Raw genomic sequence first — 26,747 nt, forward strand, 5'->3', positions numbered from 1 at the left:
CGGAAATACAACAGGACGTTCTCTAACATCCTTGGGCATTAAAGCCCAGGTAGTGGGGACGTTAGAGGTTAAAGGGGTACTCCGGCGCTAAGACATCTTATCCCCTATCCAAAGCATAGGGGATAAGATGCCTGATTGCGGGGGTCCCGCCGCTGGGGACCCCTGTGATCTTCCACACCGCGCCCCATTAGAATCAGCCCCCGGAGCGTGTTCGCTCTGGGTCCGATTACTAGCGATCACAGGGATGGAGCATAGTGATGTCACGGCTCCGCCCCCGTGTGATATCACGCTCCGCCCCCTCAATGCAAGCCTATGGGAGGGGGCGTGGCAGCTGTCAGCTGATGACTGCCGATCATGGGGTCGGAGCATTGTGACATCACAGCTCCGCCCCCGTGTGACATCACGCTCAAGCCTATGGAAGGTGCATATACCACAAAATTGGTCCCCTAGGGATCTCTGGGCCAACTTTAAATCAAACAACCTACTTGGGGAGATAAATCCCCTCAGGGTGGCCTCGCATTTTTTGAGAAAGCCATTCAAAATGGCGCAAACATTAAGAGGAGAGGTCTAATGTTTTAATATCACCCTGTGCCAGTGACCTGTTCTAGTAATACAGCGAGAGTCCAAGCTGCAGCAGGGAACCGGAGTATACTAGATAGGCACGATATAAAACAGTAGTCTGTATAAGGGTTCACACCACGTTTTGTTAAATACGGTTCCCGTATACGGCTGGGAGGAGGGGGGGTGCTTAATCGCGGCGCATTTTGCAGTTTCCTGACCGCAGGCAAAAATGTGGTCGACCGTGTTTTGCCTACGGTCGGGAAACCGCATACAGCCGAAAACGAAGCCGACCGGAGGCTGCGGTTCACTCCAGTCGGCTCATAGACATACGTTAAATACGGTACCCGAATACGGCTGAGTGCGGGCGCCGTGATTAAGCCCCGCCCACCCCTCCTCCCAGCCATATACGGGAACCGTATTTAACAAAACATGGTGTGAACCCAGCCTAACAGACACTTAGCGATCCCACCAGGGAGGAATTAACTGTGCACAGAGTTGAGAGATTTTAAACACTACTGCCATCTAGTGGCTAAAAACATGAATGACCCAAAAATTTTAACATTACCTTTTTTATCCCTCTTCATTAGCTCAGGAGCACGGTCTTTCTGAGGGGTGGAAGGAGGCGGGTCCCGGCAGGCATGATGTCACATGAAGCCTGGCCGGGACTCTGCTTCTGCCAGTCTTCCTGTATGCTGCTCTCCCTCTGCAGCAGTGTTTCCCAACCAGGGCACCTCAAGCTGTTGCAAAACTACAACTCCCAGCATGCCCAGACAGCCAACAGCTGTCCGGGCATGCTGGGAGTTGTAGTTTTGCAACAGCTGGAGACAGCCTGGTTGGGAAACACTGCTCTGCAGTGTGCATACAGACTAAGTACAGGGGAGGGGGCACAGAGCAGGGAGTGCAGTGAGATGATACAATGTATAAGATAATGTGTGATGAGGGGCAGGGAGAACACAGAGCAGGGGGGAGGGGGAGGTGACTGGCCTCTGTTATATGAGAGGCATGTGCAGGCTTGTAGCTCACAGTACTGAACTTCCGGTGGAAGGACCAGAACCCTTAAGCATTAGTCCTAAAAGCTGTACACTTACTATGAAAAGCATAGGAAGCTGCCTGCAGACCAGGCATAGAAGAGTGACCCCTAGTGGCCAAAAGTATAAAATGAAAAAACTGGTATAAATATTAATATTTCTTAATGAAGATATATTACAATATCTCTTCATTAATGATTATGAACAACATATTAAAAGTTTTTGTTGATGACAGGTTAAATTTTACAGGGGATCTTCAGTCAGGGTTTACCCTGAGGGGATTTATCTTTCCAAGTAGGTTGTTTGATTTATGGAAGGGGCGTGACAGCTGCTGTCCCGCCCCCTCCATAGGTTTGCATTGAGGGGCGGAGCATGATGTCACATAGGGGCGGAGCCGTGATGTCACTATGCTCAGTCACGCCCCATCCATAGGCTTGCATTGAGGGGGCAGAGCCATGATGTCACTATGCTCAGTCACGCCCCATCCATAGGCTTGCATTGAGGGGACAGCAGCTGTCACGCCCCCTTTAAATAGACTTTCATTGAGGGTCCGGGTGTGACGTCACGAGGGGGGCGGCCTCGAACACGGAAGGCAGGGCAGTGGAGAACCCCTTTAAGGCTGATGACTGACAATGTCCTAAAATAGATGGGTCACCTCACCTCTCCGGTCAGCAGGTGGAGGATCTCCAAGGTGAAGTGTAATATTCTCTTAGTCATCTCATTCCTGTCCTTGTCCATCCTTGGGGGATCATTCAGGAGAAGGAGATGATGGTTTCACCTATAAAGCTGACACAATGTAACAAACCTCCTGTAATCGTATCCAAGACATTATAAAACTTTCTAATTCTGAGCTCTTCCTGTCACATGACCATCCTCAAAGGTCCTTTACCATTATTTATCCTCACCTACTGCTGAGCTCCGCCTACTCCTGTCACATGACCATCCTCACAGGTCCTACATCCACATTCTCTCCTATGCTGCTGAGCTCCGCCCACACATGTTCTGGTCACATGATTGTGACATCCTCACAGGTCCTTCATCCACATTCTCTCCTATCCTGCTGAGCTCCGCCCCCACATGCACTGGTCACATGATTGTGACATCCTCACAGGTCCTGCATCCACATTCTCTCCTATCCTGCTGAGCTCCGCCCCCACATGCACTGGTCACATGATTGTGACATCCTCACAGGTCCTGCATCCACATTCTCTCCTATCCTGCTGAGCTCCGCCCCCACATGTCCTGGTCACATGATTGTGACATCATCACAGGTCCTACATTGAGATTGTGGAGAAGGTGAGTTTTGAGTGTTTATTTGTGTAGTTTTTGGCTCCTGTAGTAACAATAATAGGAATAATAATGTGCACAGGGGGCGGCCATTACTATATCCTTATAATCCCTTATAGTCCCCCCATAATATGACCATGAAGTGATTGATCCCAGGATCATTCTACACCAGGGGTCTCAAACTCAAATTATCTGGGTGCCACTGGAGGTAGCGGCTGGGCCACATGTGCCCCTCACATATAATGCCCCATCATGCGCCCCTCACATATAATGCCCCATCATGTGCCCCTCACATATAATGCCCCATCATGTGCCCCTCACATATAATGCCCCCATCATGTGCCCCTCACATATAATGCCCCCATCATGTGCCCCTCACATATAATGCCCCCATCATGTGCCCCTCACATATAATTCCCCCATCATGTGCCCCTCATATATAATGCCCCATCATCTGCCCCTCACATATAATTCCCCCATCATGTGCCCCTCATATATAATGCCCCATCATCTGCCCCTCACATATAATTCCCCCATCATGTGCCCCTCACATATAATGCCCCCATCATCTGCCCCTCACATATAATTCCCCCATCATGTGCCCCTCACATATAATTCCCCCATCATCTGCCCCTCACATATAATTCCCCCATCATGTGCCCCTCACATATAATGCCCCCATCATGTGCCCCTCACATATAATTCCCCCATCATGTGCCCCTCACATATAATGCCCCATCATCTGCCCCTCACATATAATGCCCCATCATCTGCCCCTCACATATAATGCCCCATCATGCGCCCCTCACATATAATGCCCCCATCATGCGCCCCTCACATATAATGCCCCCATCATGCGCCCCTCACATATAATGCCTCATCATGCGCCCCTCACATATAATGCCCCCATCATGTGCCCCTCACATATAATGCCCCCATCATGCGCCCCTCACATATAATGCCCCCATCCTGTGCCCCTCACATATAATGCCCCCATCCTGTGCCCCTCACATATAATGCCCCATCATGCGCCCCTCACATATAATGCCCCATCATGTGCCCCTCACATATAATGCCCCCATCCTGTGCCCCTCACATATAATGCCCCCATCATGTGCCCCTCACATATAATGCCCCCATCATGTGCCCCTCACATATAATGCCCCCATCATGCGCCCCTCACATATAATGCCCCATCATGCGCCCCTCACATATAATGCCCCCATCCTGTGCCCCTCATATATAATGTCCCCATCATGTGCCCCTCACATATAATGCCCCCGTCATGCGCCCCTCACATATAATGCCCCATCATGTGCCCCTCACATATAATGCCCCCATCATGCACCAGCAACACCCCCCTCCCCATCCCCCCTACCCCCATGGTAATAGCATGAGCTGACGGATGATGGGGGTGCTACTGCTGGGGGTTGGATGATTGAGATGCTACTGCCAGGGCCCCTCCCAGCAGTAGCACCCCCATCATCCACCAACAACGCCACCCCCCCCATATTCCTCCTACCCCCCTGTGACATTAGCATCAGATTAGGGTGGTAGTAACGCTGGGTGGGGCGGATTGTGGGGTGTTGGTGGACAGACAGCAGTAGCACCCTGATCATTCATCAGCAACACCCACCCCCCCAGCGGCGGCCCTTTTTCTCCATGGCAGTACTGTAGCTTACCAGTGTCAGTGAGGAGCACTCCACTCTGTTCCTGGCTGGTTAGGTAGTTTACAGGAGTGCAAACTTGCTGAGTTTTGCACCAGATCAGTGCAAAAACGCCCAACACCGCTGATGTCACGTCATGCCAACCCCTTTTGTTGATGTGAGGTAGAAAGTTGAGACCCGTGCAGACCTGCGTCCGCTCTTCCACTCAGCTCTCCGAAGGTTTCCGAAGCTCGAACTGGGGGGAGGGCAGGTACACGCCCCCCTCATCTCTCCTCCCGGAGGATGCAGGTCTGCATGGGAGAAAGAAGGCAGAGCAGGGGAGAGAGGACGTACACGGTTCCTCATCTCCCCTCTCCCTGCTCTGCCTTCGGAGGACGCAAGTTTCCATGGGGGGAAAAAAGCCAGAGCAGGGGAGAGAGGATGTACACGGCTCCTCATCTTCCCTCCCTAATGATTTCTATGTGTGAAGGGGGACATACTACATGAGCTGGGGATAAGGGGGGACATCACAGCACGAGCCTTCGGAGGACACAAGTTTCCATGGGGAAAAGAAGGCAGAGCAGGGGAGAGAGGACGTACACGGCTCCTCATCTCCCCTCTCCCTGCTCTGCCTTCGGAGGACGCAGGTCTGCACTGGAGAAAGAAGACAGAGCAGGGGAGGATGACAAGGTGCACGGGCTGGGAGGGGAGATGAGGGGGGCGTGTACCTGCTCTGCCCTCCTCCAGCTCTAGCTTCGGAAACCTTCAGAGAGCTGAGGGGAGGTGGGTCACAAATTTTCACCTCACACTGCATCGATTAGCACAGAAAGATGAGTACGGGGGGTTTGACTGCTGTTTTACACGTTTTCTTCTTTGTTTAGGGTGAAGATCTGATGGATATTAAGGTTGAGGTTAAAGATGAAGCAGAAGAGGAGACGGATTTCGGGGCCGATCCGCAGTGTAAGGAGGGGGAGACTTTCATTGGTTGTAAAGGTAAAACCTATATCCCCTTCATCTCTATGACAGCCCCCGAGGATTACACCATTGGTCCTAGAAGGAACAGGAATAAACCCTGAGAGGATAAAAGTCCCTCCTCATCCACCATCACCCGTGTTTATTCCTGACACAAGAGAAGGGAGAACCTGATGGGATCCCAAAGATAATAAAAGAATTCCCAGCAGTGGAGCGAGGGGGCTCGGGCGTCCTCCTTCCCAGGATCTTGCTGTGGATGTTTAGTTCCATGTTCCTGGGCAGAGGCCAAACTTGTAGCTTCTGGGCCCCAAAGCAAAATCTCTAATAGGGCCCATGTCTATCATGTGCCATTCATACTACTGGTGTCTTCTGGTGGGGCCCCTCAGTCACAGGGCCCCGATGCGACTGCTTCCTCTGCACCCCCTATAGCAGTGGTCTCCAACCTGTGACCCTCCAGATGTTGCAAAACTACAACTCCCAGCATGCCCGGACAGCCAACGGCTGTCCGGGCATGCTGGAAGTTGCAGCTTTGCAACATCTGGAGGTCCGCAGGTTGAAGACCACTGCCCTATAGCTACGCCACTGCTCCTGGGTGTCAGTCCAGGGTCTCCCTCTGGGGAGGTAATGGAGCTCACCCCCGGAATCTCACCGCGACTCTGGAGTACTGGTGCGGCGCTCGGGATGCGGGGATCTCGGGTTGGCATCTGAGGTCATGTGCACAGACAAATCTGAGGTCATCGGTGCACGGTGAGTGACACGTCAGGGATACTGTCTGTCTAATCCTGCTTCATGCGCACATTTGAGAATGCCCGATTGGTAAGTATATTTATGGAGGTTTTTTGGGAGATAACCAGTCACCTGTATTGAATCTGAACCCTCCATGACAAAGCCAGGCCCGGTGCTATAATAAGGCCGTCAATTTGGTCACTTTAGGGTGCACAGAGTACACAGTAACGGGGGGGAAGGAGCCGCACTCCCCAGAAATCCCGCTGACACCAAGAGATTGTTGTGAGAAGCTGCCTGCATGGTGAATGTTATAATACCTACAATCACCAAAATTAGTATGTGTAAAATTTTCGGACCTCTATAAAGTTTGATTTTTCTGTATATGGGGATGTATGACGGTCATTTTTTGCGCCATGATCTGTAGTTTTTAGCAGTACCATTTTAGTTTTGATGGGACTTTTTGGTCACTTTTTACTAATTTTCTTCTGCTACATGAAGTGACCAAAAATCAGCAAAAATTTTTTATAAAATAATATTTATTATAATTTTTTATTTATTTATTTTTCTTTTTTTAAGGTTTCTGCCATTGTTTTAATATTTTAATAGTTGCGACATTTATGCATGCGGTGATACCAAATATGTTTGTTTGTTTGGGGTGATTTAAGCTTTTATAAGGGTCTTTTTCACAATTATTGCCTTTTTATTTATTTTTTTTATTATAATTTTTTTTCCCCCATAGGGCAGTGTTTTCCACACACTGGTTGGCATTTATCATTGTAGGTGTAAGTGAAGCATTTATCATTGTAGGTGTAAGTGAAGCATTTATCATTGTAGGTGTAAGTGAAGCATTTATCATTGTAGGTGTAAGTGAGGCATTTATCATTGTAGGTGTAAGTGAGGCATTTATCATTGTAGGTGTAAGTGAGGCATTTATCATTGTAGGTGTAAGTGAAGCATTTATCATTGTAGGTGTAAGTGAAGCATTTATAATGCATTATAGGTGTAAGTGAAGCATTTATCATTGTAGGTGTAAGTGAGGCATTTATCATTGTAGGTGTAAGTGAGGCATTTATCATTGTAGGTGTAAGTGAAGCATTTATCATTGTAGGTGTAAGTGAAGCATTTATCATTGTAGGTGTAAGTGAAGCATTTATCATTGTAGGGGTAAGTGAAACATTTATAATGCATTATAGGTGCAAGAAAAGCATTTATCATTGTAGGTGTAAGTGAAGCATTTTTCGACACTTTTTTTGTGTGTAATGTGTAGGAGCACAAAATTTATTAAATGGTCACAGAGCATTTGATACATTTTGTGCAGGTCACATTTTCTGAAATTTCTCTCTTCACATACACCAAAAAGCTAAGTCTGGGCTGATGTAGTTTTAGAGACTTCTCAGTGGCTTTGCGCCTTTTTTGCGCCTTTTCGCAAAAAGGCGCAGTTCATAAAACCCGTCCATATCATGTGTATTTCCAAAATCAGTGGATTACAACTCAAAATCAGCAGAAATGTGTAAACCAAAAGGAGCAAATAATCCCTACTTGCTCCTTTTTTGCGCATTTTGTAGACACAAAAAACTGTCTAAAGACAATTATAAATGTCGGCCACTTTGTCTCCAGTTTTTTTTTTAAAGGAGTAGTCCAGTGGTGATTCAGTGGTGAGCAACTTATCCCCTATCCTAAGGATAGGGGATAAGTTGCAGATCGCGGGGGGTCCGACCGCTGGGGCCCCCCGAGATCTCCTGTACGGAGCCCCGACAGCCCGCTGGAAGGGGGCGTGTCGACCTCCGCACGAGGCGGCGGCCGACACGCCCCCTCAATACAACTCTATGGCAGAGCCGAAGCGCTGCGTTCGGCAATCTCCGGCTCTGCCATAGAGATGTATTGAGGGGGCGTGTCGGCCGCCGCCTCGTGCGGGGGTCGACACCCGCTATCTCGGCGGAGAGCCGGGGCCCCGTACAGAGAGATCGCAGGGGGCCCCAGCGGTCGGACCCCCCGCGATCTCAAACTTATCCCCTATCCTTAGGATAGGGGATAAGTTTTTCACCACTGGACTACCCCTTTAACTACAACTCCCAGCATGCTCATTGGCTGTTTGTGCATGCTGGGAGTTGTAGTTATGCAACAGCTGGAGGCAACAAAAAAAATTCTAAGAAAAAGTGTTCCTCCAGCTGTTGCATAACTACAACTCCCAGCATGCACAAACAGCTAAAGGGGAAATAAAAAGCGTAAAAAAAAAATTTGCAAAAATCCCCTACCCCAATAAAAATCATAAATGTAAATAATCCCTTTTTCCCATTTTACCCCCAAAAAGTGTAAAAAAATAAAAATTTAAAAATAAATTAAAAAAATGGTAAACATATTTTGTATCTCTGCGTGCATAAATATCCAAAATATTAAAATATAATGTTATTGATCCCGTACGGTGAACAGCATAAATGTGGAAAAAAAAATTGTCAAAAAATTGCAGCTTTTATTTTTTACATCATATTTACAAATACATTTGTATTTATGAAACTTTTAATTAATTAAAACATTTTTTTTGGGGGGGGGGGGCCCCCCCCCCAAAAAAAATAATGTTTTAATTAATTAAAAGTTTCATAAATACAAATGTATCAATAAAAAAGTAAACAAAAAAAACCCTCATACCTCCGCTTATATAGAAAAATGAAAAAGGTATAGGTCATCAAAATAGAGGGATTTTAAACATAGTAATTTTGGTTAAAAAGTTTGATTTTTTTTTTAAATTTTTTTAAAGCAGTACAATAATAGAAAAGTATGTAATCATGGGTATCATTTTAATCGTATTGACCCACAGAACAAAGAAAACGTTATTTTTAAAATTGTATTTTTTTTTTTTTATTTTACGGTGTGAAAACGAAACCTTCCAAAATTAGCAAAATTGCGGTTTTCTTTTTAATTTCCCCGCACAAATAGTATTTTCTGGTAAAGTGAGTGATGTCATCACAAAGGACCAAGTATTGATAGAAGATACAGCACTCTCTGCGGATAACCGTGTGACAGGTACGTAGGTAGGGCGACTACTGTCGCCCTACCTACGTACCTGTCACACGGTTATCCGATACCGTTCTTCATTAAAGGGGTACTCCGCCCCTGGCATCTTATCCCCTATCCAAAGGATAGGGGATAAGAAGTTAGATCGCCATGGTCCCGCTGCTGGGGACCCCGGGGATCGCTGCTGCAGCACCCCGCCATCATTACTGCGCAGAGCGAGTTCGCTCTGTGTGTAATGACGGGCGATACAGGGGACAGAGCAGCGTGACGTCATGGCTCCGCCCCTCATGACATCACGGCCCATCCCCTTAATGCAAGTCTATGGCAGGGGGCGCCACGCCCCCTCCCATAGACTTGTATTGACGGGGGAGTGCCATGACGTCACGAGGGGCGGAGCCGTGACGTAACTATGCTCCGGCCCCTGTATCGCCCGTCATTACGTGCAGAGCGATCTCGCTCTGCGCAGTAATGATAGCGCGGTGCCGCAGCAGCGATCCCCGGGGTCCCCAGCAGCGGGACCCCAGCGATCTGACATCTTATCCCCTATCCTTTGGATAGGGGATAAGATGTCTAGGGGCAGAGTACACCTTTAACTTCTTCCCTCCTCCGCAGCAATCCGGTCTGAGGAAGGTCATTTTTGACCGAAACGTCACATATATATTTTGGATTGCAAGAATAAATTTTACTATTATTTTAACTGCAATTGGAGCGCTACGTTATTATTTCCTTGAATATAACAAAGGACAATTGATCGCGCAAAAAAAACAAAGCCCTAAATCTTCTTAAATCAGGTAAAAAAAAAAAAAAAAAAACTGTCACACACACACATATATATATATAGCAGTGGCCCCAGTTTGTAAAATACCTATAATTCCCAAGCTGATATGGATGATCATAATAGATGAGGATACATAATATCACTGTAATCAGAAGATATTGCGGATCTAGTTAGTTTAGTTATTCAGATTAACAGTGAATATTAAAAATAAACAGAAAAAGAAAAGTATAAATAATAAAATATTTGCAGGGATAATGTGCACGAAAACCTCCAAATAATAGTCATAGGAAGGGGCCAGAAAAGAAAGAATACGCAGAGAGGTGAGGAAGACGTTCCCTTATAATGAAGAAGAATTCGGAAAGATCCATCAAAGATCGATGTCCAGGGGCAGAGGTATCAAAATAGATTCCCCTCCATGATGCCTCCGGACTGAGACAGACTGAGGGTCTCCTTACTCTACCTGTGTAGTTAGGTCGCTCTTCAGATGGATCTCTCACTAAGAAGATCTCTCCAGGAGGGAAAGACTAGAGGCCACATAACATCTTATTTCTTCCGTCCTCGGATTAGTTACATTTTACTTAGTGGATTAAGGTGTCGGCTCAGGAAGTAACCCTCACATTCTGCCCGGGGATCGGGGGAAACGTGGTCGGGGCAATACAGTAAATCTAAGAGGGTCCGTCTGTATTTGGTTCAGCTCTAAATAAGAGAGGATGGACAAGAATATATCTATTCCTGAAACCCAGTCATTTAAATAGAGAGAGAGAAAGAGAGAGGGAGAAAGAGAGAGAGAGAGAGAGAGAGAGATAAAGAGAGAGAGAAAGAAAGAGGGAGAGAGAAAGAAAGAGGGAGAGAGAGAGAGAGAGAGAGAGAAAGAGAGAGAGAAAGAAAGAGAGAGAGAGAGAGAGAAAGAAAGAGGGAGAGAGAAAGAAAGAGGGAGAAAGAGAGAGAAAGAGAGAGAGAAAGAAAGAGGGAGAGATAAAGAGAGAGAGAGAGAGAGGGAGAGAGAAAAATAAATAAGAAAAGAGAGAGAAATAAGGAGAGAGAGAAAGAAAGAGAGAGATAGAGAGAGAGAAATAAGGAGAGAAAGAGAGAGAGAGAGAAAGAGAGAGAGAGGGAGAGAGAAAGAAAGAGAGAGAGAGAGAGAGAGAAAGAGAGAGACAGAGAGAAAGAAAGAAAGAGAGAGAGAGAGAAAGAGAGAGAGAAAGAAATAAGGAGAGAGAGAGAAAGGGAAAGAGAGAGAAAGAAATAAGGAGAGAGAGAGAAATAAGGAGAGAGAGAAAGAGAGAGAGAAAGAGAGAGAGAAAGAGAGAGAAAGAGAGAGAGAGAGAGAGAGAGAAAGAGAGAGGGTCCTTTCAGTCCCAAAATAACCAGCAACCCTATAAAGTAAAGGGTACAGTAGGTGGACGGACCTGACAGAAATGAGGGAAGAACAAAAATATCTTCTTCATTCCCTCTAGATTCTTCCGGAAGGTTCTACAGGCTGCGGGTCCCCCCTAGGATCATCACATGGTCTCCTACGGGGCTGTCAGGGAGATGGAGAGAAATCTAGGATTAGACATTATGGTCAAACAGTTTATACCAATCACCCAAAACCACAGAATATTCCCCTCTCTATGAGCGCGACCAATGGTGACCAGTTATAATACACCGGGGATGGTCTGGGGGGAGGGGCTCACAACATATTTTGTGGGTTTTTTTTCCTGTCCCTTCTGGGACCAATGATGTAATTCCTAGGGGGCTGTCATGGAGGATTTGTAGAAAAAGACGGCCTCCTAGATACTACTACACCCATCATCTGATCACATGGAATAATCTATTCATCACTGTGTGTTCTGTACTGATGTATTCATTCCCTGTGTGTTCCCTACAGATGAAGTCATTGATAGAAATCCACCCGAGAGGTGTCCCCGCCCTCTGTATTCCCAGGACTGTCCAGAGGGAAATGTCCCAGAGAAGCATCAGGTAAATGAGGCTGATCCTATATCTCTAAAGGGGGGTCCTGCAGTCATAGATGTGGGGGTAGATTTTGGGGGTCTCTGTTGCTTCTCCTGTCTGCTGTATTGTAGTGAATTGTTCTATATGTCACATCAGGGGGGAGATAATAAAGTGGAGGATGAAGAAGAGAGGATGAGGGGCCATCACCCGTGTATGAGGGAAGTGAAGGAGGAAATTCCAGGAGGTGTTACCCCAGGTATGTAATAATTCCAGGAGGTGTTGTCCCAGGTATGTAATAATTCCAGGAGGTGTTACCCCAGGTATGTAATAATTCCAGGAGGTGTTACCCCAGGTATGGAATAATTCCAGGAGGTGTTGTCCCAGGTATGGAATAATTCCAGGAGGTGTTGTCCCAGGTGTGGAATACTTCCAAGAGGTGTTGTCCCAGGTGTGGAATAATTCCAAGAGGTGTTGTCCCAGGTGTGGAATAATTCCAGGAGGTGTTGTCCCAGGTATGGAATAATTCCAGGAGGTGTTGTCCCAGGTATGGAATAATTCCAGGAGGTGTTGTCCCAGGTATGGAATAATTCCAGGAGGTGTTGTCCCAGGTATGGAATAATTCCAGGAGGTGTTGTCCCAGGTATGGAATAATTCCAGGAGGTGTTATCCCAGGTATGGAATAATTCCAGGAGGTGTTGTCCCAGGTATGGAATAATTGCAGGAGGTGTTGTCCCAGGTATGGAATAATTCCAGGAGGTGTTGTCCCAGGTATGGAATAATTCCAGGAGGTGTTGTCCCAGGTATGGAATAATTCCAGGAGGTGTTGTCCCGGGTATGTAATAATTCCAGGAGGCGTTGTCCCGGGTATGTAATAATTTCAGGAGGTGTTGTCCCAGGTATGTAATAATTCCAGGAGGTGTTGTCCCAGGTATGTAATAATTCCAGGAGGTGTTGTCCTAGGTATGTAATAATTCCAGGAGGTGTTGTCCCAGGTATGTAGTATTTCCAGGAGGTGTTGTCCCAGGTATGTAATATTTCCAGGAGGTGTTGTCCCAGGTATGTAATATTTCCAGGAGGTGTTGTCCCAGGTGTGTAGTAATGGATTACAGAGGGAATTCAGAGGCTTCTTCAGGGGAGGCTCCACCTTAGATCTACATTACATTAACCCTTCAGGCCCCAGTGATCCCCTGTGTTATGTATAGTCAGGACTAGAGATGAGCGAACTTACAGTAAATTCGATTCATCACGAACTTCTCGGCTCGGCAGTTGATGACTTTTCCTGCATAAATGAGTTCAGCTTTCCGGTGCTCCGGTGGGCTGGAAAAGATGGATACAGTCCTAGGAAAGAGTCTCCTAGGAATGTATCCACCTTTTCCAGCCCACGGGAGCACCGGAAAGCTGAACTAATTTATGCAGGAAAAGTCATCAACTGCCGAGCCGAGAAGTTCGTGATGAATCGAATTTACTGTAAGTTCGCTCATCTCTAGTCAGGACCTGAGGGTGGTGACTATATAGAGATCCTCTCCGTGGTCATCTATGGGTCCTGTCATGCTCCAGGCATTTGGGTGACTTATCCCTGAAAGGAAGTTATATAGTCCTCTCAGTATGGTGTTGTCTAAGCAGTTTTCTAGCTCCTTCCTCTCTCCCGAGACTACGCATCATCCTCTGGTGTCTCATTTGGCTTGATCCTTCCTCTGGGCTCCAGCTATTCCCCCTTAGTGATGTCATTACCTTTGACCAGCCCCCCATACTACTTCACCATCTCCCTGTCATATACATATATATCTTTATCTGGAAATTTAGGGGAGAATGAGGTGTGGTTACAGCAAACTGCCTTGTGCTGAAGAATACAACAGGCAGAGGAGCAGACAGGAAATGAATACAGCAGGTGGTGCTACCTCACTGTGTGATAGTCTACTGTGTACTGAAATGTTATGGAGGGGTCACAATTGATGTGGGAGGGGGGTAGGCAGGGTGGGGATTGGGGGGGGGTCTGTGATAAAGAACTTAGGGAAAGCAATGCATTCTGGGAACCCAAGTGGGTGGCGGCAGGAATGATGGCTCAATCCTTCTCGTAGCTGTTCCCTCTGAATATAAAGATGGGATCAGCCAATGAGTGTTTGTTGTCTGACCGCTGGGCCTATAACATGGGGCTGACAATCGTCCCAAGGGCAGGGAGCTGTAGCGCCCCTTCTCTTCCCGATTGAGCATTAGAGGCCCCAGGAATTGTATTATTTTTGTATCCCTGCATTCGTGGAACCTTAAAGGGGTACTCCGGCGCTAAGACATCTTATCCCCTATCCAAAGGATAAGGGAAAAGATGCCTGATTGCGGGGGTCCCACAGCTGGGGCCCCCCTTGATCTTCCACCCCCCCCCCCTCAATGCAAGCCTATGGGAGGGGGCGTGACAACTGTCACGCCCCCTCCCATAGGCTTGCATTGAGGGGGCGGGACGTGATGGCACAAGGGGGCGGAGCCGTGATGTCACAATGCTCTGGGGACTGATGGCAACGGGGTGCTGCATGAAAGATCACGGGGGTCCCCAGCGGCGGGACCCCCGCAATCAGGCATCTTATACCCTATCCTTTGGATAGGGGATAAGATGTCTTGGCGCCGGAGTACCCCTTTAATTGTTTAATTAATCTTTAATTTTTTGTTATTCCCCTAGGGGGCGTCACATTGTAATCATATAATAGATACATTTAGTAAAACGAAACATTATTGGCGGTTGGTGATAATCTGAACCTTTTGGCGTCACCCGTCAGTAATAACCTGACCCCCTTCATCTGTCTGTGAGGTGCTGCGGACACCAACTGTGGTATGTAAGGGATGAAGCTGCCGGGATCAGTGTTATCATTGCAGCAAGATGGCGGTTGTATATTATACAAAGCTTTATAAGGCTGGAACCGCACAGGAAGATTTCTTGACATTTTTGATGCTTTTTATTTCATTTTTAGTCAAAGCCGAAGACTATTCAAAAGATGGAGGAAATATAAAGGAAGAGACGGAAAATCCCAGTAAGAATTCTGAGGGAAACTTCATGTTATCCCTGAATGATAAAGGAGAAGATGAAGATATGATGGAGCGCTCCTCCGGAGAAGACCTCCTTACCCCTAATGTCCATCCAGATCTATCCTATAATAATCCACCTGATCATGAGGAACCTTCTCCTGACCAACCACACATTGTTACCACAAGGACAGAGCAGGATCATGGGAAAGGTTTATATTGTGAGGAATGCGGAAGAGAATTTACTAAAAGATCACAGCTTTTTAGACACAGGAGAATTCACACAGGGGAAAAGGCATATTCATGCTCAGAATGTGGGAAATGTTTTGTAGCTAAGGCAAGTCTTGTTATACACGAGATGGTCCACACAGGAGAGAAACCGTATTCATGTTCAGAATGTGGGAAATGTTTTAAAAGTAAATCAGAGCGTGTTAAACACGAGAGAAGACATACAGCGGAGAAGCCATATTCGTGCCCAGAATGTGGAAAATGTTTTAAAAGTAAAGCAGATCTTTTTTCCCATGAGAGAATTCATACAGGAGAGAAGCCGCATTCGTGTTCAGAATGTGGGAAATGTTTTACAACTAAATCAGAACTTGTTAAACACGAGAGAAGTCACAGAGGTTATAAGCCATATTCATGTTCAGAATGTGGGAAATGTTTTGTAGATAAGTCAAATCTTTTGATGCATCTGAGAATTCACACAGGAGAGAAGCCATACTCATGTTCGGTATGTGGGAAATGTTTTTCAAATAAGTCAAATCATGTTGCACATAAGAGGAGTCACACAGAAGAAAAGCCATATTCGTGTTCAGATTGTGGGAAATGTTTTAAAAGTAAATCAGAGCTTGTAAAACATGAGAAAAGGCATACTGGGGAGAAGCCATATTCATGCTCAGAATGTAAAAAATGTTTTAAAAGTAAATCAGATCTTGTTCAACATGAGCGAATCCACGCAGGAGAGAAGCCATATTCATGTTCAGAATGTGGGAAATGTTTTAGAGCAAAATCAGATCTTGTTATACATGTGAGAATCCACACAGGCGAGAAGCCGTATTCATGTTCAGAATGTGGGAAATGTTTTACACATAAATCAAATCTTGTGTCACATGAGAAAATTCACACAAGGGAGAAGCCGTATTAATGTTCAGAATGTGGGAAATGTTTTATTACTATAGGAAATCTGAGGAGTCCTCAGAAATGTCATGCTGCATATGCAGAGAATGTTTTACATGAAATTTTGAACTTATCAAATAATTCACATAAAGAAGAAACGCCGCCCCCATTACTGTGCCTGATGGGCCTGAATTGTGGCCGCACATGCACCAAAATAATCTTGAGTAGAATTAATTACAAATGTATTATTATGTTTGTGGCAGAAAAAATAATTATATGCAAAAGGGGCGTGGTCATGATTTGTCTATATTTAAGCCACATTTACCAAGTGATTGGTCCATTTTCTGGTGGAAACAAAACCCACATAGAATTGGTGTAAGAGTTGTATTAAGGTGCAACCTTGGCGAAATCCTATATAAACACAAGATATAAAAATGAATTGGAGCGCACAGTGCCGGTTACCACTAGGAGACGCAGAGCGGGCGTTGGAACGGGCAGCGGGGAATGGATTGACAAGTCCCACTAATTGTGCTTGGAGTATGGGAAGCATATTAGGAGTACTGGCAGGGAAATATTTGGGTACGGAGGGCATTGGGGAATATTTGGGGCACGGGCAGCGGAGAATGAAGCACAGTCACAACGGGAACATGTTCCTCCATCCTCTGCTGCTCGTGCCCATCGGGTAGGGGGATGAGCACATGTCCTCGCTGTGCGCAACAATTGTGCTAGAATATGTTGAGCGGGGGTCAGGGGAATAAAATTAGATTATTCACAGTACAAGTTTAAAAACCCCGCCGGGAGCCCTGAATGGATACCCAATGCCGGCCATTCAGGGCTCCCGGCGGGGTATTTGAAAATGAAAGTATGGACAGTATATACATAGTTGGGGAGCGAAACATGCCACACGCTCCCCTGGTTACTAATGTCTGATCGCAACGGGTCTCAGAAGTGAGACCCAGTGCGATCAAGACCCTGTACTACTACCCCCAACATGGAATAGACTCTGTTCCATGATGGGGGTAGTAGTACAAGCACTAATATAGCCTCACCAGCCACCCACAGACTCCTGCAGCCAGGGGAACTACTACTCCCATCATGGAAACGAGTCTGTTTCATGAAGGGAGTAGCAGTAGTCCCGCTGTTGGAGTCCATAGGCGGCTGACACTAACGGATGAAAAACTGATGCAAAAAAGATGCCACTAAATGGCATCCCTTTGCATCCATTAGTAGTATAATCCGTTTAATAAGCATTGAGGGGAGAATAGCGGGACGGGAGAGAATGGCCGTGTGAACTGCGCCTTAGGACGCACTTACAGTTGAATTATCCGCATCCTGCTGTCACCACTGCTCGGTGCCCCTGCCAGGACATAGACAGTGTTATTATGTAACCACACTGCCTTCATCCCTATGTAGGTGCCAGGCCTGACTAATAGAGAGCAGATACGCGAGGACAGTATGGGAGCAAACGCTGGAGTGTAGAATTACTTAAAGGGGTACTCTGGCGCTAAGACATCTTATCCCCTATCCAAAGGATTGAGGATAAGATGCCTGGTCGTGGGGGTCCCGCCGCTGGGGACCCCCGTGATCTTGCACGCAGCACCCTGTTGCCACCAGTCCCTAAAGCATGTTCGCTCCGGGTCTGATGACTGGCGATCACAGGGCCTGGGCATTGTGACGTCACGCCCCCGTGTGACGTCACGCTCCGCCCCCTCAATGCAAGCCTATGGGAGGGGGCGTGACAGCTGTCAGCTGATGACTGGCGATCACGGGGCCGGAGTATTGTGACGTCACGGCTCCACCCCCGTGTGACATCACGTTTCGCCCCCTCAATGCAAGCTTATGTGAAGGGGCGTGACTGCTGTCACGCCCCCTCCCATAGGCTTGCATTGAGGGGGCGGAGCGTGACGTCACACGGGGGCGGAGCCGTGACGTCACAATACTCCGGCCCCGTGATCGCCAGTCATCAGACCCGGAACGAACATGCTCCGGAGACTGATTGTAACTGGGTGCTGCGTGCAAGATCACGGGGGTCCCCAGCGGCGGGACCCCCATGATCAGGCAGATGTCTTAGCACCGGAGTACCCCTTTAAGGTCTTTTCTCCATCCATGATCGCTGATGTCCTCCATTACTGGCAGGTCCCCGGCTCCTGTTCTTGCTTTACATACAGGACATAAATGTACGTCTGGTGCATTCAGTACCAGGGCGTCAGAACGTACATTTACGACCATTCTTATTAAGGGTTTTAATTGCGTATCATTGTATTGACCTACAGAACAAAGATAACATATCATTTTAAATGTAAAGTGTAAAAGTAAAAAAATAAAAATTAGCAAAATATTTTTTTCGTTTATTCCTGCAATAAAAAGAGAAAAATAAGTTGTGTGTGATCGCAGTCTGATTTATTTTTTTTTTTTTTATCTGCACTTTTGTTATTACAAGTCAGGTGATTCCTTAACCCCTTCCTGCTATGGGATGTATGCATACATCCCAGCATCCGTCACGTTCGCGCACTGGGATGTATGCATACGTCATAGTGATCTCCTGCACTGCCGTGGGCAGCGCAGGAGATCGGCAGCAGGACCCGGTTGTCAATCACAGCCGCCAGCCCACCGCAGTTGCCGGGGCAGCGATTGCGACGATCCCAGCAGTATTAACCCCATAGATGCCGTGATCAATCCTGATCACGGCATCTATGGTGTTGACGGGGAACGCACTCCCCCTGTTCACCAACGGTGACGCCGCGATACGATCGCGGGTCAACGTTGGTTGCTATGGCAGCAGGAGGTCAGATCATGATCTCCTGTATGTCTGCTACGGAAGTCTGTGAGATCCGGCCAGAGGCTGTAGTGTCTGCAGCTCATCAGGTCATACTGTGCTGCAGGACAAATGTATTCCAGCATAGTATAACCTGTAAAAAGTGTAAAAAATAAAATAAAAAGTTCCCTTAATAAAAGTATGAAGTGAAAAAATATATATATAAAAAAATGCCCCTTTCCCAATAAAATCCCTGTATTATCACCAAAAAAGATCAAAAACACAAATCATATACACAATAGGTATTGCCACGTCTGTAATGACGTGTACTATAAAAATATTATGTAAAATGCCCAGTACGGTGAACGCCGTAAAAAAAACAACAACAAAGCACAAAATTTGCCAATTTTGGTACAAATAGCGGAATAAAAAAGATGAAAAGGTAGCACGTAGCACAAAATTGATACCAATAAAATGTAGAGCTCATCCCGCAAAAAATAAGCCCTTACTCAATGGCGTCGGACGAAAAATAAAAAAGTTACGATGGTCGGAAAATGAATGGCAGAAAAAGAATTTTGCTCAGAAAAGGAAAAAGAACATAGAAAGCGACATAAAATGGTATCGCCATAATCGTACCGACCCACAGAATAAATATTACATCACTTTTACCGCACAGTGTACACCATAAAAAAATAAAATAAACGCCAGAAATTTTCCAGTTTTTCACAATATTTTGGAGTTTTTCACAAAAATTGCTGCATGTGTCAACAAAAATGCACCATATATATAAAGTACAATAAGGATATCATAATCGCTCCGCTCAGAAAAAGTGTTCTAAAGTTATTACCATTTAAAGAGACGCATGTCAAATAAAAAATAAAAAAAAAGAGCCGGGTCATTAAGGTAAAAAAATGGGTCCGTCCTTAAAGGGTTGAATGACATGATCAAATAATTCTCTTGCAGAACGTGAGAAAAGGTCAGAAAAAAAACTTTTTTCTTTTAAATCAACTGGTGGCAGAAAGTTAAACATATTTGTAAATAACCTCTATTAAAAAAATCTTAATCCTTCCTGTACTTATTAGCTGCTGAAGACTACAGAGGAAATTCTTTTCTTTTTGGAATTCTCTCTGATGACATCACGAGCACAGTTCTCTCTGCTGACATTATTATAATAATAACGCTTTATTTATTGTTGTCCTTAGTGGGATTTGAACCCAAGTCCCCAGCACTGCAAGGCAGCGGTGCTAACCACTGAGCCACCATGCTGCCCTTAGCATACATCTGCTATGCACGGTTGCTAAAATGGACAGAGATGTCAGCAGAGAGCACTGAGCTCGTGATGTCATCAGTGTTCCAAAAAGAAAGGAATTTCCTCTGTAGCATTCAGCAGCTAATAAGTACTGGAAGGATTAAGATTTTTTAATAGAAGTACTTTACAAATATGTTTAACTTTCTGCCACCAGTTGATTTTAAAAAAAAAAAAGGTTTTCACCGGAGTACCCCTTTAAGGTTGAGGCTGATAAGTATGGGCCATTATGTTCAGGAAGATGGACATTGTACACCTGTATGATTATATAGCTGTGAGATCACATCATACAGTAGTCAGCTGCCATCTTCAACAAACAGACTTTTTCTAGAAGATCCTGACAGGATACACCATCTTGGATATCGGTAGATAACTCACTCAGCCATACTCTCGCGGCTCTGGCGACAGGAACTGAAGACATAGATCCCCTTTTCAAGGATGCCAAATTACAATATGCCCTATTTAAAAAGGGGTCTGCCTTTCAATCCAGGGGGTCTTTGAGAAGGGCGGAATCATCTGACACTTTTTTGACACTTTAGCGTTGGCCGGATCTATCTTACATTTCCGTAATTTCCCATCTTTTAGCTGCTGCAGGATCCAATCTGTACACAGACGTGAACCTTGGGCCCAGATCCAGCCTTTTATATCATAAACCGGATGAGAAGGAAGTACACTCCATCTTTTCTTAGGAAAGTAGAATAAACTAGATTTATCTTGCTCAGCCTCTTGATCTCCTTTGTTTTCAAGACATTTCTTCGCACGCTTGATCAATTTATTCGCCAAATCATTATTAACCCCTTAAGGACGCAAGTTTTTCCCGTTTTTGCATTTTCATTTTTTCCTCATCACTTTCTAAAAATCATAACCTTTCAATTTTGCACATAACATTCCATATGATGCTAATTTTTTGCGCCACCAATTCTACTTTGCAGTGACATCAGTGATTTTACCCAAAAATCCACGGCGAAACAGAAAAAAAATTCATTGTGTGACAAAATTGAAGAAAAAATGTCATTTTGTAACTTTTGGGGGCTTCCGTTTCTACGCAGTACATTTTTTGGTAAAAATGACCCCTTCTCATTATTCTGTAGGTCCATACGATTATAATGATCCCCGACTTATATAGGTGATTTTGTCGGACTACGGAAAAAAATCATAACTACATGCAGGAAAATTTATATGTTTAAAATTGTCATCTTTTGACCCCTATAACTTTTTAATTTTTCCGTGTATGGGGCGGTATGAGGGCTCATGTTTTGCTCCGTGATCTGAAGTTTTTATCGGTACCATTTTTGTATTGATCGGACTTTTTGATCGCTTTTTATTCATTTTTTCATGATATAAAAAGTGACCAAAATTTTTTGCGCGTACGCCATTGACCGTGCGGTTTAATTATCAATATATTTTTATAGTTCGGACATTTACGCACGCAGCAATACCACATATGTTTATTTTTATTTACACAGTTTTTTTTTTATGGGAAAAGGGGGGTGATTCAAACTTTTATTAGAGAAGGGGTTAAATGACCTTTATTAACTTTTTTTCCCACTTTGTTTTGCAGTCTTATAGCTCCCATAGGGACCTATAACACTGCACACACTGATCATTGTTATCCCATAGGGACCTATAACACTGCACACACTGATCTTATACTGATCATTATTATCCCATAGGGACCTATAATACTGCACACACTGATCATTGTTATCCCATAGGGACCTATAACACTGCACACACTGATCTCTTATACTGATCATTGTTATCCCATAGGGACTATAACACTGCACACACTGATCTCTTATACTGATCATTGTTATCCCATAGGAGACTATAACACTGCATACGTGTATATATATATATATATATATATATATATATATATATATATATATATATATGGCCCCCCCCCCCTCCCCTAAATATGAATTCTGGAGACGCCACTGTGTGTGACTCCGGCCTAAGGGTTATTGGTGACAACACAGAAGTGTCCTGATCCTGATAGGACAGAAGTGACACATGAGATACAATCAGTAATATTTCTAATGGAAATGAGGCCGAGGTAATACATAGTAATCACCAATCATTATCATCCATAGAAATCATCCAATCATACTGTAGTGTAGAGCTACAAGTCACTACTAAATGATACACAATAGCATTACATATTACATCTCATTACCGTTATTTACCTACAAAGGTCACATGACCCCAGGTGCTGATGACCAAGAGATGATGTTGGATTTAGCTTCTGCTTAGGTTTCATTATGAAGTTTATTCGAGGGTTAATTCTCACAACAGAACTTAGAAACATCACATTTTACTGTTACCTGAGATCTCAGATTTCCATTCTCCATATTATTAGATTTTTATAATTTATTATTTCATCTATCAGTCTCCAGTGTGACTTCTCTCGTGTTTGGATTTACTTCTAAAACATTTTCTACATTCTGAACATGAATATCGTTCCTCTCATGTGTCAATTCTCTAATGTATAACAAGGTTTGATTTTCGTGTAAAACATTTCCCACATTTTGAACATGAATATAGCTTCTCTCCTGTGTGAGTTCTCTCATGTCTGGAAAAATTTTATTTTTGTATAAAACATTTCCCACATTGTGAACATGAATATGGTTTCTCTCCTGTATGAATTCTCTCATGTATAACAAGCTCAAATCTACTTATAAAACATTTCCCACATTCAGAACATGAATATGGCTTCACTCCTGTGTGAATTCTCTCATGTATAACTAGAACTGATTTTTGTGTAAAACATTTCCCACATTCTGTACATAAATATGGCTTCTCTACCACGTGAATTCTTTCATGTATAACAAGATCTGATTTAATTATAAAACATTTCAAACATTCTGAACATGAATATGGCTTTCTCTCCTGTGTGTATTCTTTCATGTTTAACAAGTTCTGAATTACTTTTAAAACATTTTCCAAATTCTAAACATTTATATGGACTCTCCCCTGTATGAATTCTTCTGTCTATAAGAAGACATGATCTTTTAGTAAACTCTTTCCCACATTCATCACATTGAACCCTTTTCCCCCTTTTCTGATCTGTCCTTGTGGTAACAATGTGTGGTAACAATCCTGATGCTGCCCCTAGTGTTCTACCTGGAGCATGACAGGACCCATAGATGACCTTGGAGAGGATCTCTATATAGTCACCTCCCTCAGGTCCTGACTATACATAACACAGGGGATCACTGGGGCCTGAAGGGTTAATGTAATGTAGAGCTAAGGTGGAGCCTCCCCTGAAGACACCTCTGAATTCCCTCTGTAATCCATTACTACATACCTGGGACAACACCTCCTGGAAACATTACATACCTGGGACAACACCTCCTGGAATTATCACATACCTGGGGTAACACCTCCTGGAATTATTACATACCTGGGACAACACCTCCTGGAATTATTACATACCTGGGACAACACCTCCTGGAATTATTACATACCTGGGGTAACACCTCCTGGAATTATTACATACCTGGGGTAACACCTCCTGGAATTTCCTCCTTCACTTCCCTCATACACGGGTGATCGGCCCAGAAATCCGTCTCCTCTTCTGGTTCATCTTCAACCTCAACCTTAATATCCATCAGTTCTGGAGACCTCACCTACAAAAAGACATTGATAACATAGAGCGGCTCCAAAGATGGAGGACAACAATGGTGGAAATGTAGATGGAGACAACAATGGTGGAAATGTAGATGGAGACAACAATGGTGGAAATGTAGATGGGGACAACAATGGTGGAAATGTAGATGGAGACAACAATGGTGGAAATGTAGATGGGGACAACAATGGTGGAAATGTAGATGGGGACAACAATGGTGGAAATGTAGATGGGGGACAACAATGGTGGAAATGTAGATGGGGGACAACAATGGTGGAAATGTAGATGGAGACAACAATGGTGGAAATGTAGATGGGGACAACAATGGTGGAAATGTAGATGGGGACAACAATGGTGGAAATGTAGATTGGGGACAACAATGGTGGAAATGTAGATGGGGGACAACAATGGTGGAAATGTAGATAGGGACAACAATGGTGGAAATGTAGATGGGGGCAACAATGGTGGAAACGTAGATGGGGACAACAATGGTGGAAATGTAGATGGGGGACAACAATGGTGGAAATGTAGATGGGGACAACAATGGTGGAAATGTAGATGGAGACAACAATGGTGGAAATGTAGATGGGGACAACAATGGTGGAAATGTAGATGGGAGACAACAATGGTGGAAATGTAGATGGAGACAACAATGGTGGAAATGTAGATGGAGACAACAATGGTGGAAATGTACAGGCTGGGCCATTTATATGGATACATATTAATAAAATGGGAATGGTTGGTGATATTAACCTCCTGTTGGTGACACATTAGTATATGTAAGGGGGAAAACTTTTAAAGATGGGTGGTGACCATGGCAGCGATTTTGAACCCAACTTTTGTTTTTTCAATAGGAAGAGGGTCATGTGACACATCAAACTTATTGGGAATTTCACAAGAAAAACAATGATGTGCTTGGTTTTAACGTAACTTTATTCTTTCATGAGTTATTTACAAGTTTCTGACCACTTATAAAATGTGTTCAATGTGCTGCCCATTGTGTTGGATTGTCAATGCCACCCTCATCTCCCACTCTTCACACACTGATAGCAACACCGCAGGAGAAATGCTAGCACAGGCTTCCAGTATCCGTAGTTTCAGGTGCTGCACATCTCGTGGACATGGACAGAGGTGTCAGCAGAGCGCACTGTGGTCATACAGAAAGGAAATTCAAAAAGAAAAGAACTTCCTGTACGCCCTGAGTCCGCTCCCTGAGTCCGGCCAGGACCCGTGGCTAAGAGCTCGCATCACTGATCTCAGTAGACGCGGCGTTCAAGTTGTGAAAAAGCATTTTTGGCAGCTCAGTCGGGCTGATCGGGACCATCGCGGTGAAACCGCGATGTTCCGATCAGCTAGGATGCATTAAGAGGGTCCTTTACCTGCCTCCTGCTCATCCGATCAGTGATTGACTGCTCCATGCCTGAGATCCAGGAAGGAGCAGTCAAGCGGCAGAATCACTGATCAATGTTATCCTTTGGGATAATAATGATCAGTGTAAAAGATCAGTGTGTGCAGTGTTATAGCCACTAGAGGGGGCTATAACACTGCATTAAAAAAATTAAGATAATTTAACCCCTTCCCTAATAAAAGTAAGAATCACCCCCCTTTTCCCATAAAAAAAAAAAACTGTGTAAATTAAAATAAACAAAAATTTGAAAATGTTGCATTTTTCTAACTTTGAAGCTCTCTACTTATAAGGAATATGGATATTCCAAATAAATTATGTATTGATTCACATATACAATATATCTACTTTATGTTTGCATCATAAAATTGACGAGTTTTTACTTTTGGAAGACATCAGGGGGCTTCAAAGTTCAGCAGCAATTTTCCAATTTTTTGCAAAATTTTCAAAATCTGAATTTTTCAGGGATCAGTTCAGGTTTGAAGTGGATTTGAAGGGTCTTCTGGTTAGAAATACCCGATAAATGACCCCATTATAAAAACTGCACCCCTCAAAGTATTCAAAATGACAATCAGTAAGTGTGTTAACCCTTTAGGTGTTTCACAGGAATAGCAGCAAAGTGAAGGAGAAAATTCAAAATCTTCATTTTTTACACTGGCATGTTCTTGTAGACCCAGTTTTTGAATTTTTACAAGGGGTAAAAGGAAAAAAATCCTCAAAATTTGTAACCCAATTTCTCTCGAGTAAGAAAATACCTCATATGTGTATGTCAAGTGTTCGGCGGGTGCACTAGAGGGCTCAGAAGCGAAGGAGCAACAATGGGATTTAGGAGAGTGAGTTTTTCTGAAATGGTTTTTGGGGGGCATGTCCCATTTAGGAAGCCCCTATGGTGCCAGGACAGCAAAAAAAAACCACATCGCACACTATTATGGAAACGACACCCCTCAAGGAACGTAACAAGGGGTACGGTGAGCCTTAACACCCCACAGGTGTTTGACAACTTTTTGTTAAAGTCGGATATGTAAATGAAAAAAAAATATTTTTCCACTAAAATGCTGTTTTTTCCCCAAATTTTACTTATTTACAAAGGGTAATAGGAGAAAATGCCCCCCAAAATTTGTAACCCCATTTCTTCTGAGTATGGAAATATCCCATATGTGGACGTCAAGTGCACTGCGAGCGAACTACAATGCTCAGAAGAGAAGGAGCACCATTGAGCTTTTAGAGAGATAATTTGTTTGGAATGGAAGTCAGGGGCCATGTGCATTTACAAAGCCCCCCGTGGTGCCAGAACAGTGGACCCCCCCCACATGTGACCCCATTTTGGAAACTACACCCCTCATGGAATGTAATAAGGGGTGCAGGGAGCATTTACACCCCACTGGCGTTTGACAGATCTTTGGAACAGTGGGCTGTGCAAACAAAAAAATTTAATTTTTCATTTTCACAGACCACTGTTCCAAAAATCTGTCAGACCCCTGTGGGGCGTAAATGCTCACTATACCCCTTATTATATTATGTGAGGGGTATAGTTTCCAAAATGGGGTCACATGTGGGTATTTATTATTTTGCATTTATGT

General features: G+C 44.5%; 3 protein-coding genes across 5 annotated transcripts in view; 2 read left to right on the plus strand and 1 right to left on the minus strand.

The window, feature by feature from the left end:
• LOC130306231 (uncharacterized) overlaps positions 1-26,747 on the minus strand; it is an 870,792-nt gene that overhangs the window by 510,807 nt on the left and 333,238 nt on the right. The gene's annotated exons all lie outside the window — the stretch shown is intronic.
• Positions 1-26,747, plus strand: part of LOC130277291 (zinc finger protein 345-like) — a 304,690-nt gene that overhangs the window by 36,426 nt on the left and 241,517 nt on the right. The window lies entirely within an intron of this gene.
• LOC130286798 (gastrula zinc finger protein XlCGF17.1-like) lies at positions 5,408-17,584 on the plus strand. 3 transcript variants are annotated; one of them, XM_056537303.1, is made up of 2 exons: positions 5,408-5,515; positions 14,903-17,584. In XM_056537303.1, exons 1-2 carry the CDS (start codon positions 5,416-5,418, stop codon positions 16,096-16,098), a joined length of 1,296 nt encoding a protein of 431 aa, XP_056393278.1. In that variant the 5' UTR covers positions 5,408-5,415; the 3' UTR covers positions 16,099-17,584. The 3 variants fall into 3 exon arrangements, with proteins under 3 accessions (XP_056393278.1, XP_056393286.1, XP_056393292.1); XM_056537311.1 differs by having other exon boundaries at positions 5,408-5,482; XM_056537317.1 differs by lacking the exon at positions 5,408-5,515 and adding an exon at positions 11,879-11,972.

Source organism: Hyla sarda, chromosome 1, assembly GCF_029499605.1.
Source record: "Hyla sarda isolate aHylSar1 chromosome 1, aHylSar1.hap1, whole genome shotgun sequence".
Classification (NCBI taxonomy): domain Eukaryota; kingdom Metazoa; phylum Chordata; class Amphibia; order Anura; family Hylidae; genus Hyla; species Hyla sarda.

Coding starts and splice junctions, on each gene's coding strand:
- LOC130286798 (XM_056537303.1), top strand. CDS start 5,416: ATGGATATTAAGGTTGAGGTTAAAGATGAAGCAGAAGAGGAGACGGAT. Junction 5,516..14,902: donor GACTTTCATTGGTTGTAAAG/GTAAAACCTATA, acceptor TTTCATTTTTAG/TCAAAGCCGAAGACTATTCA.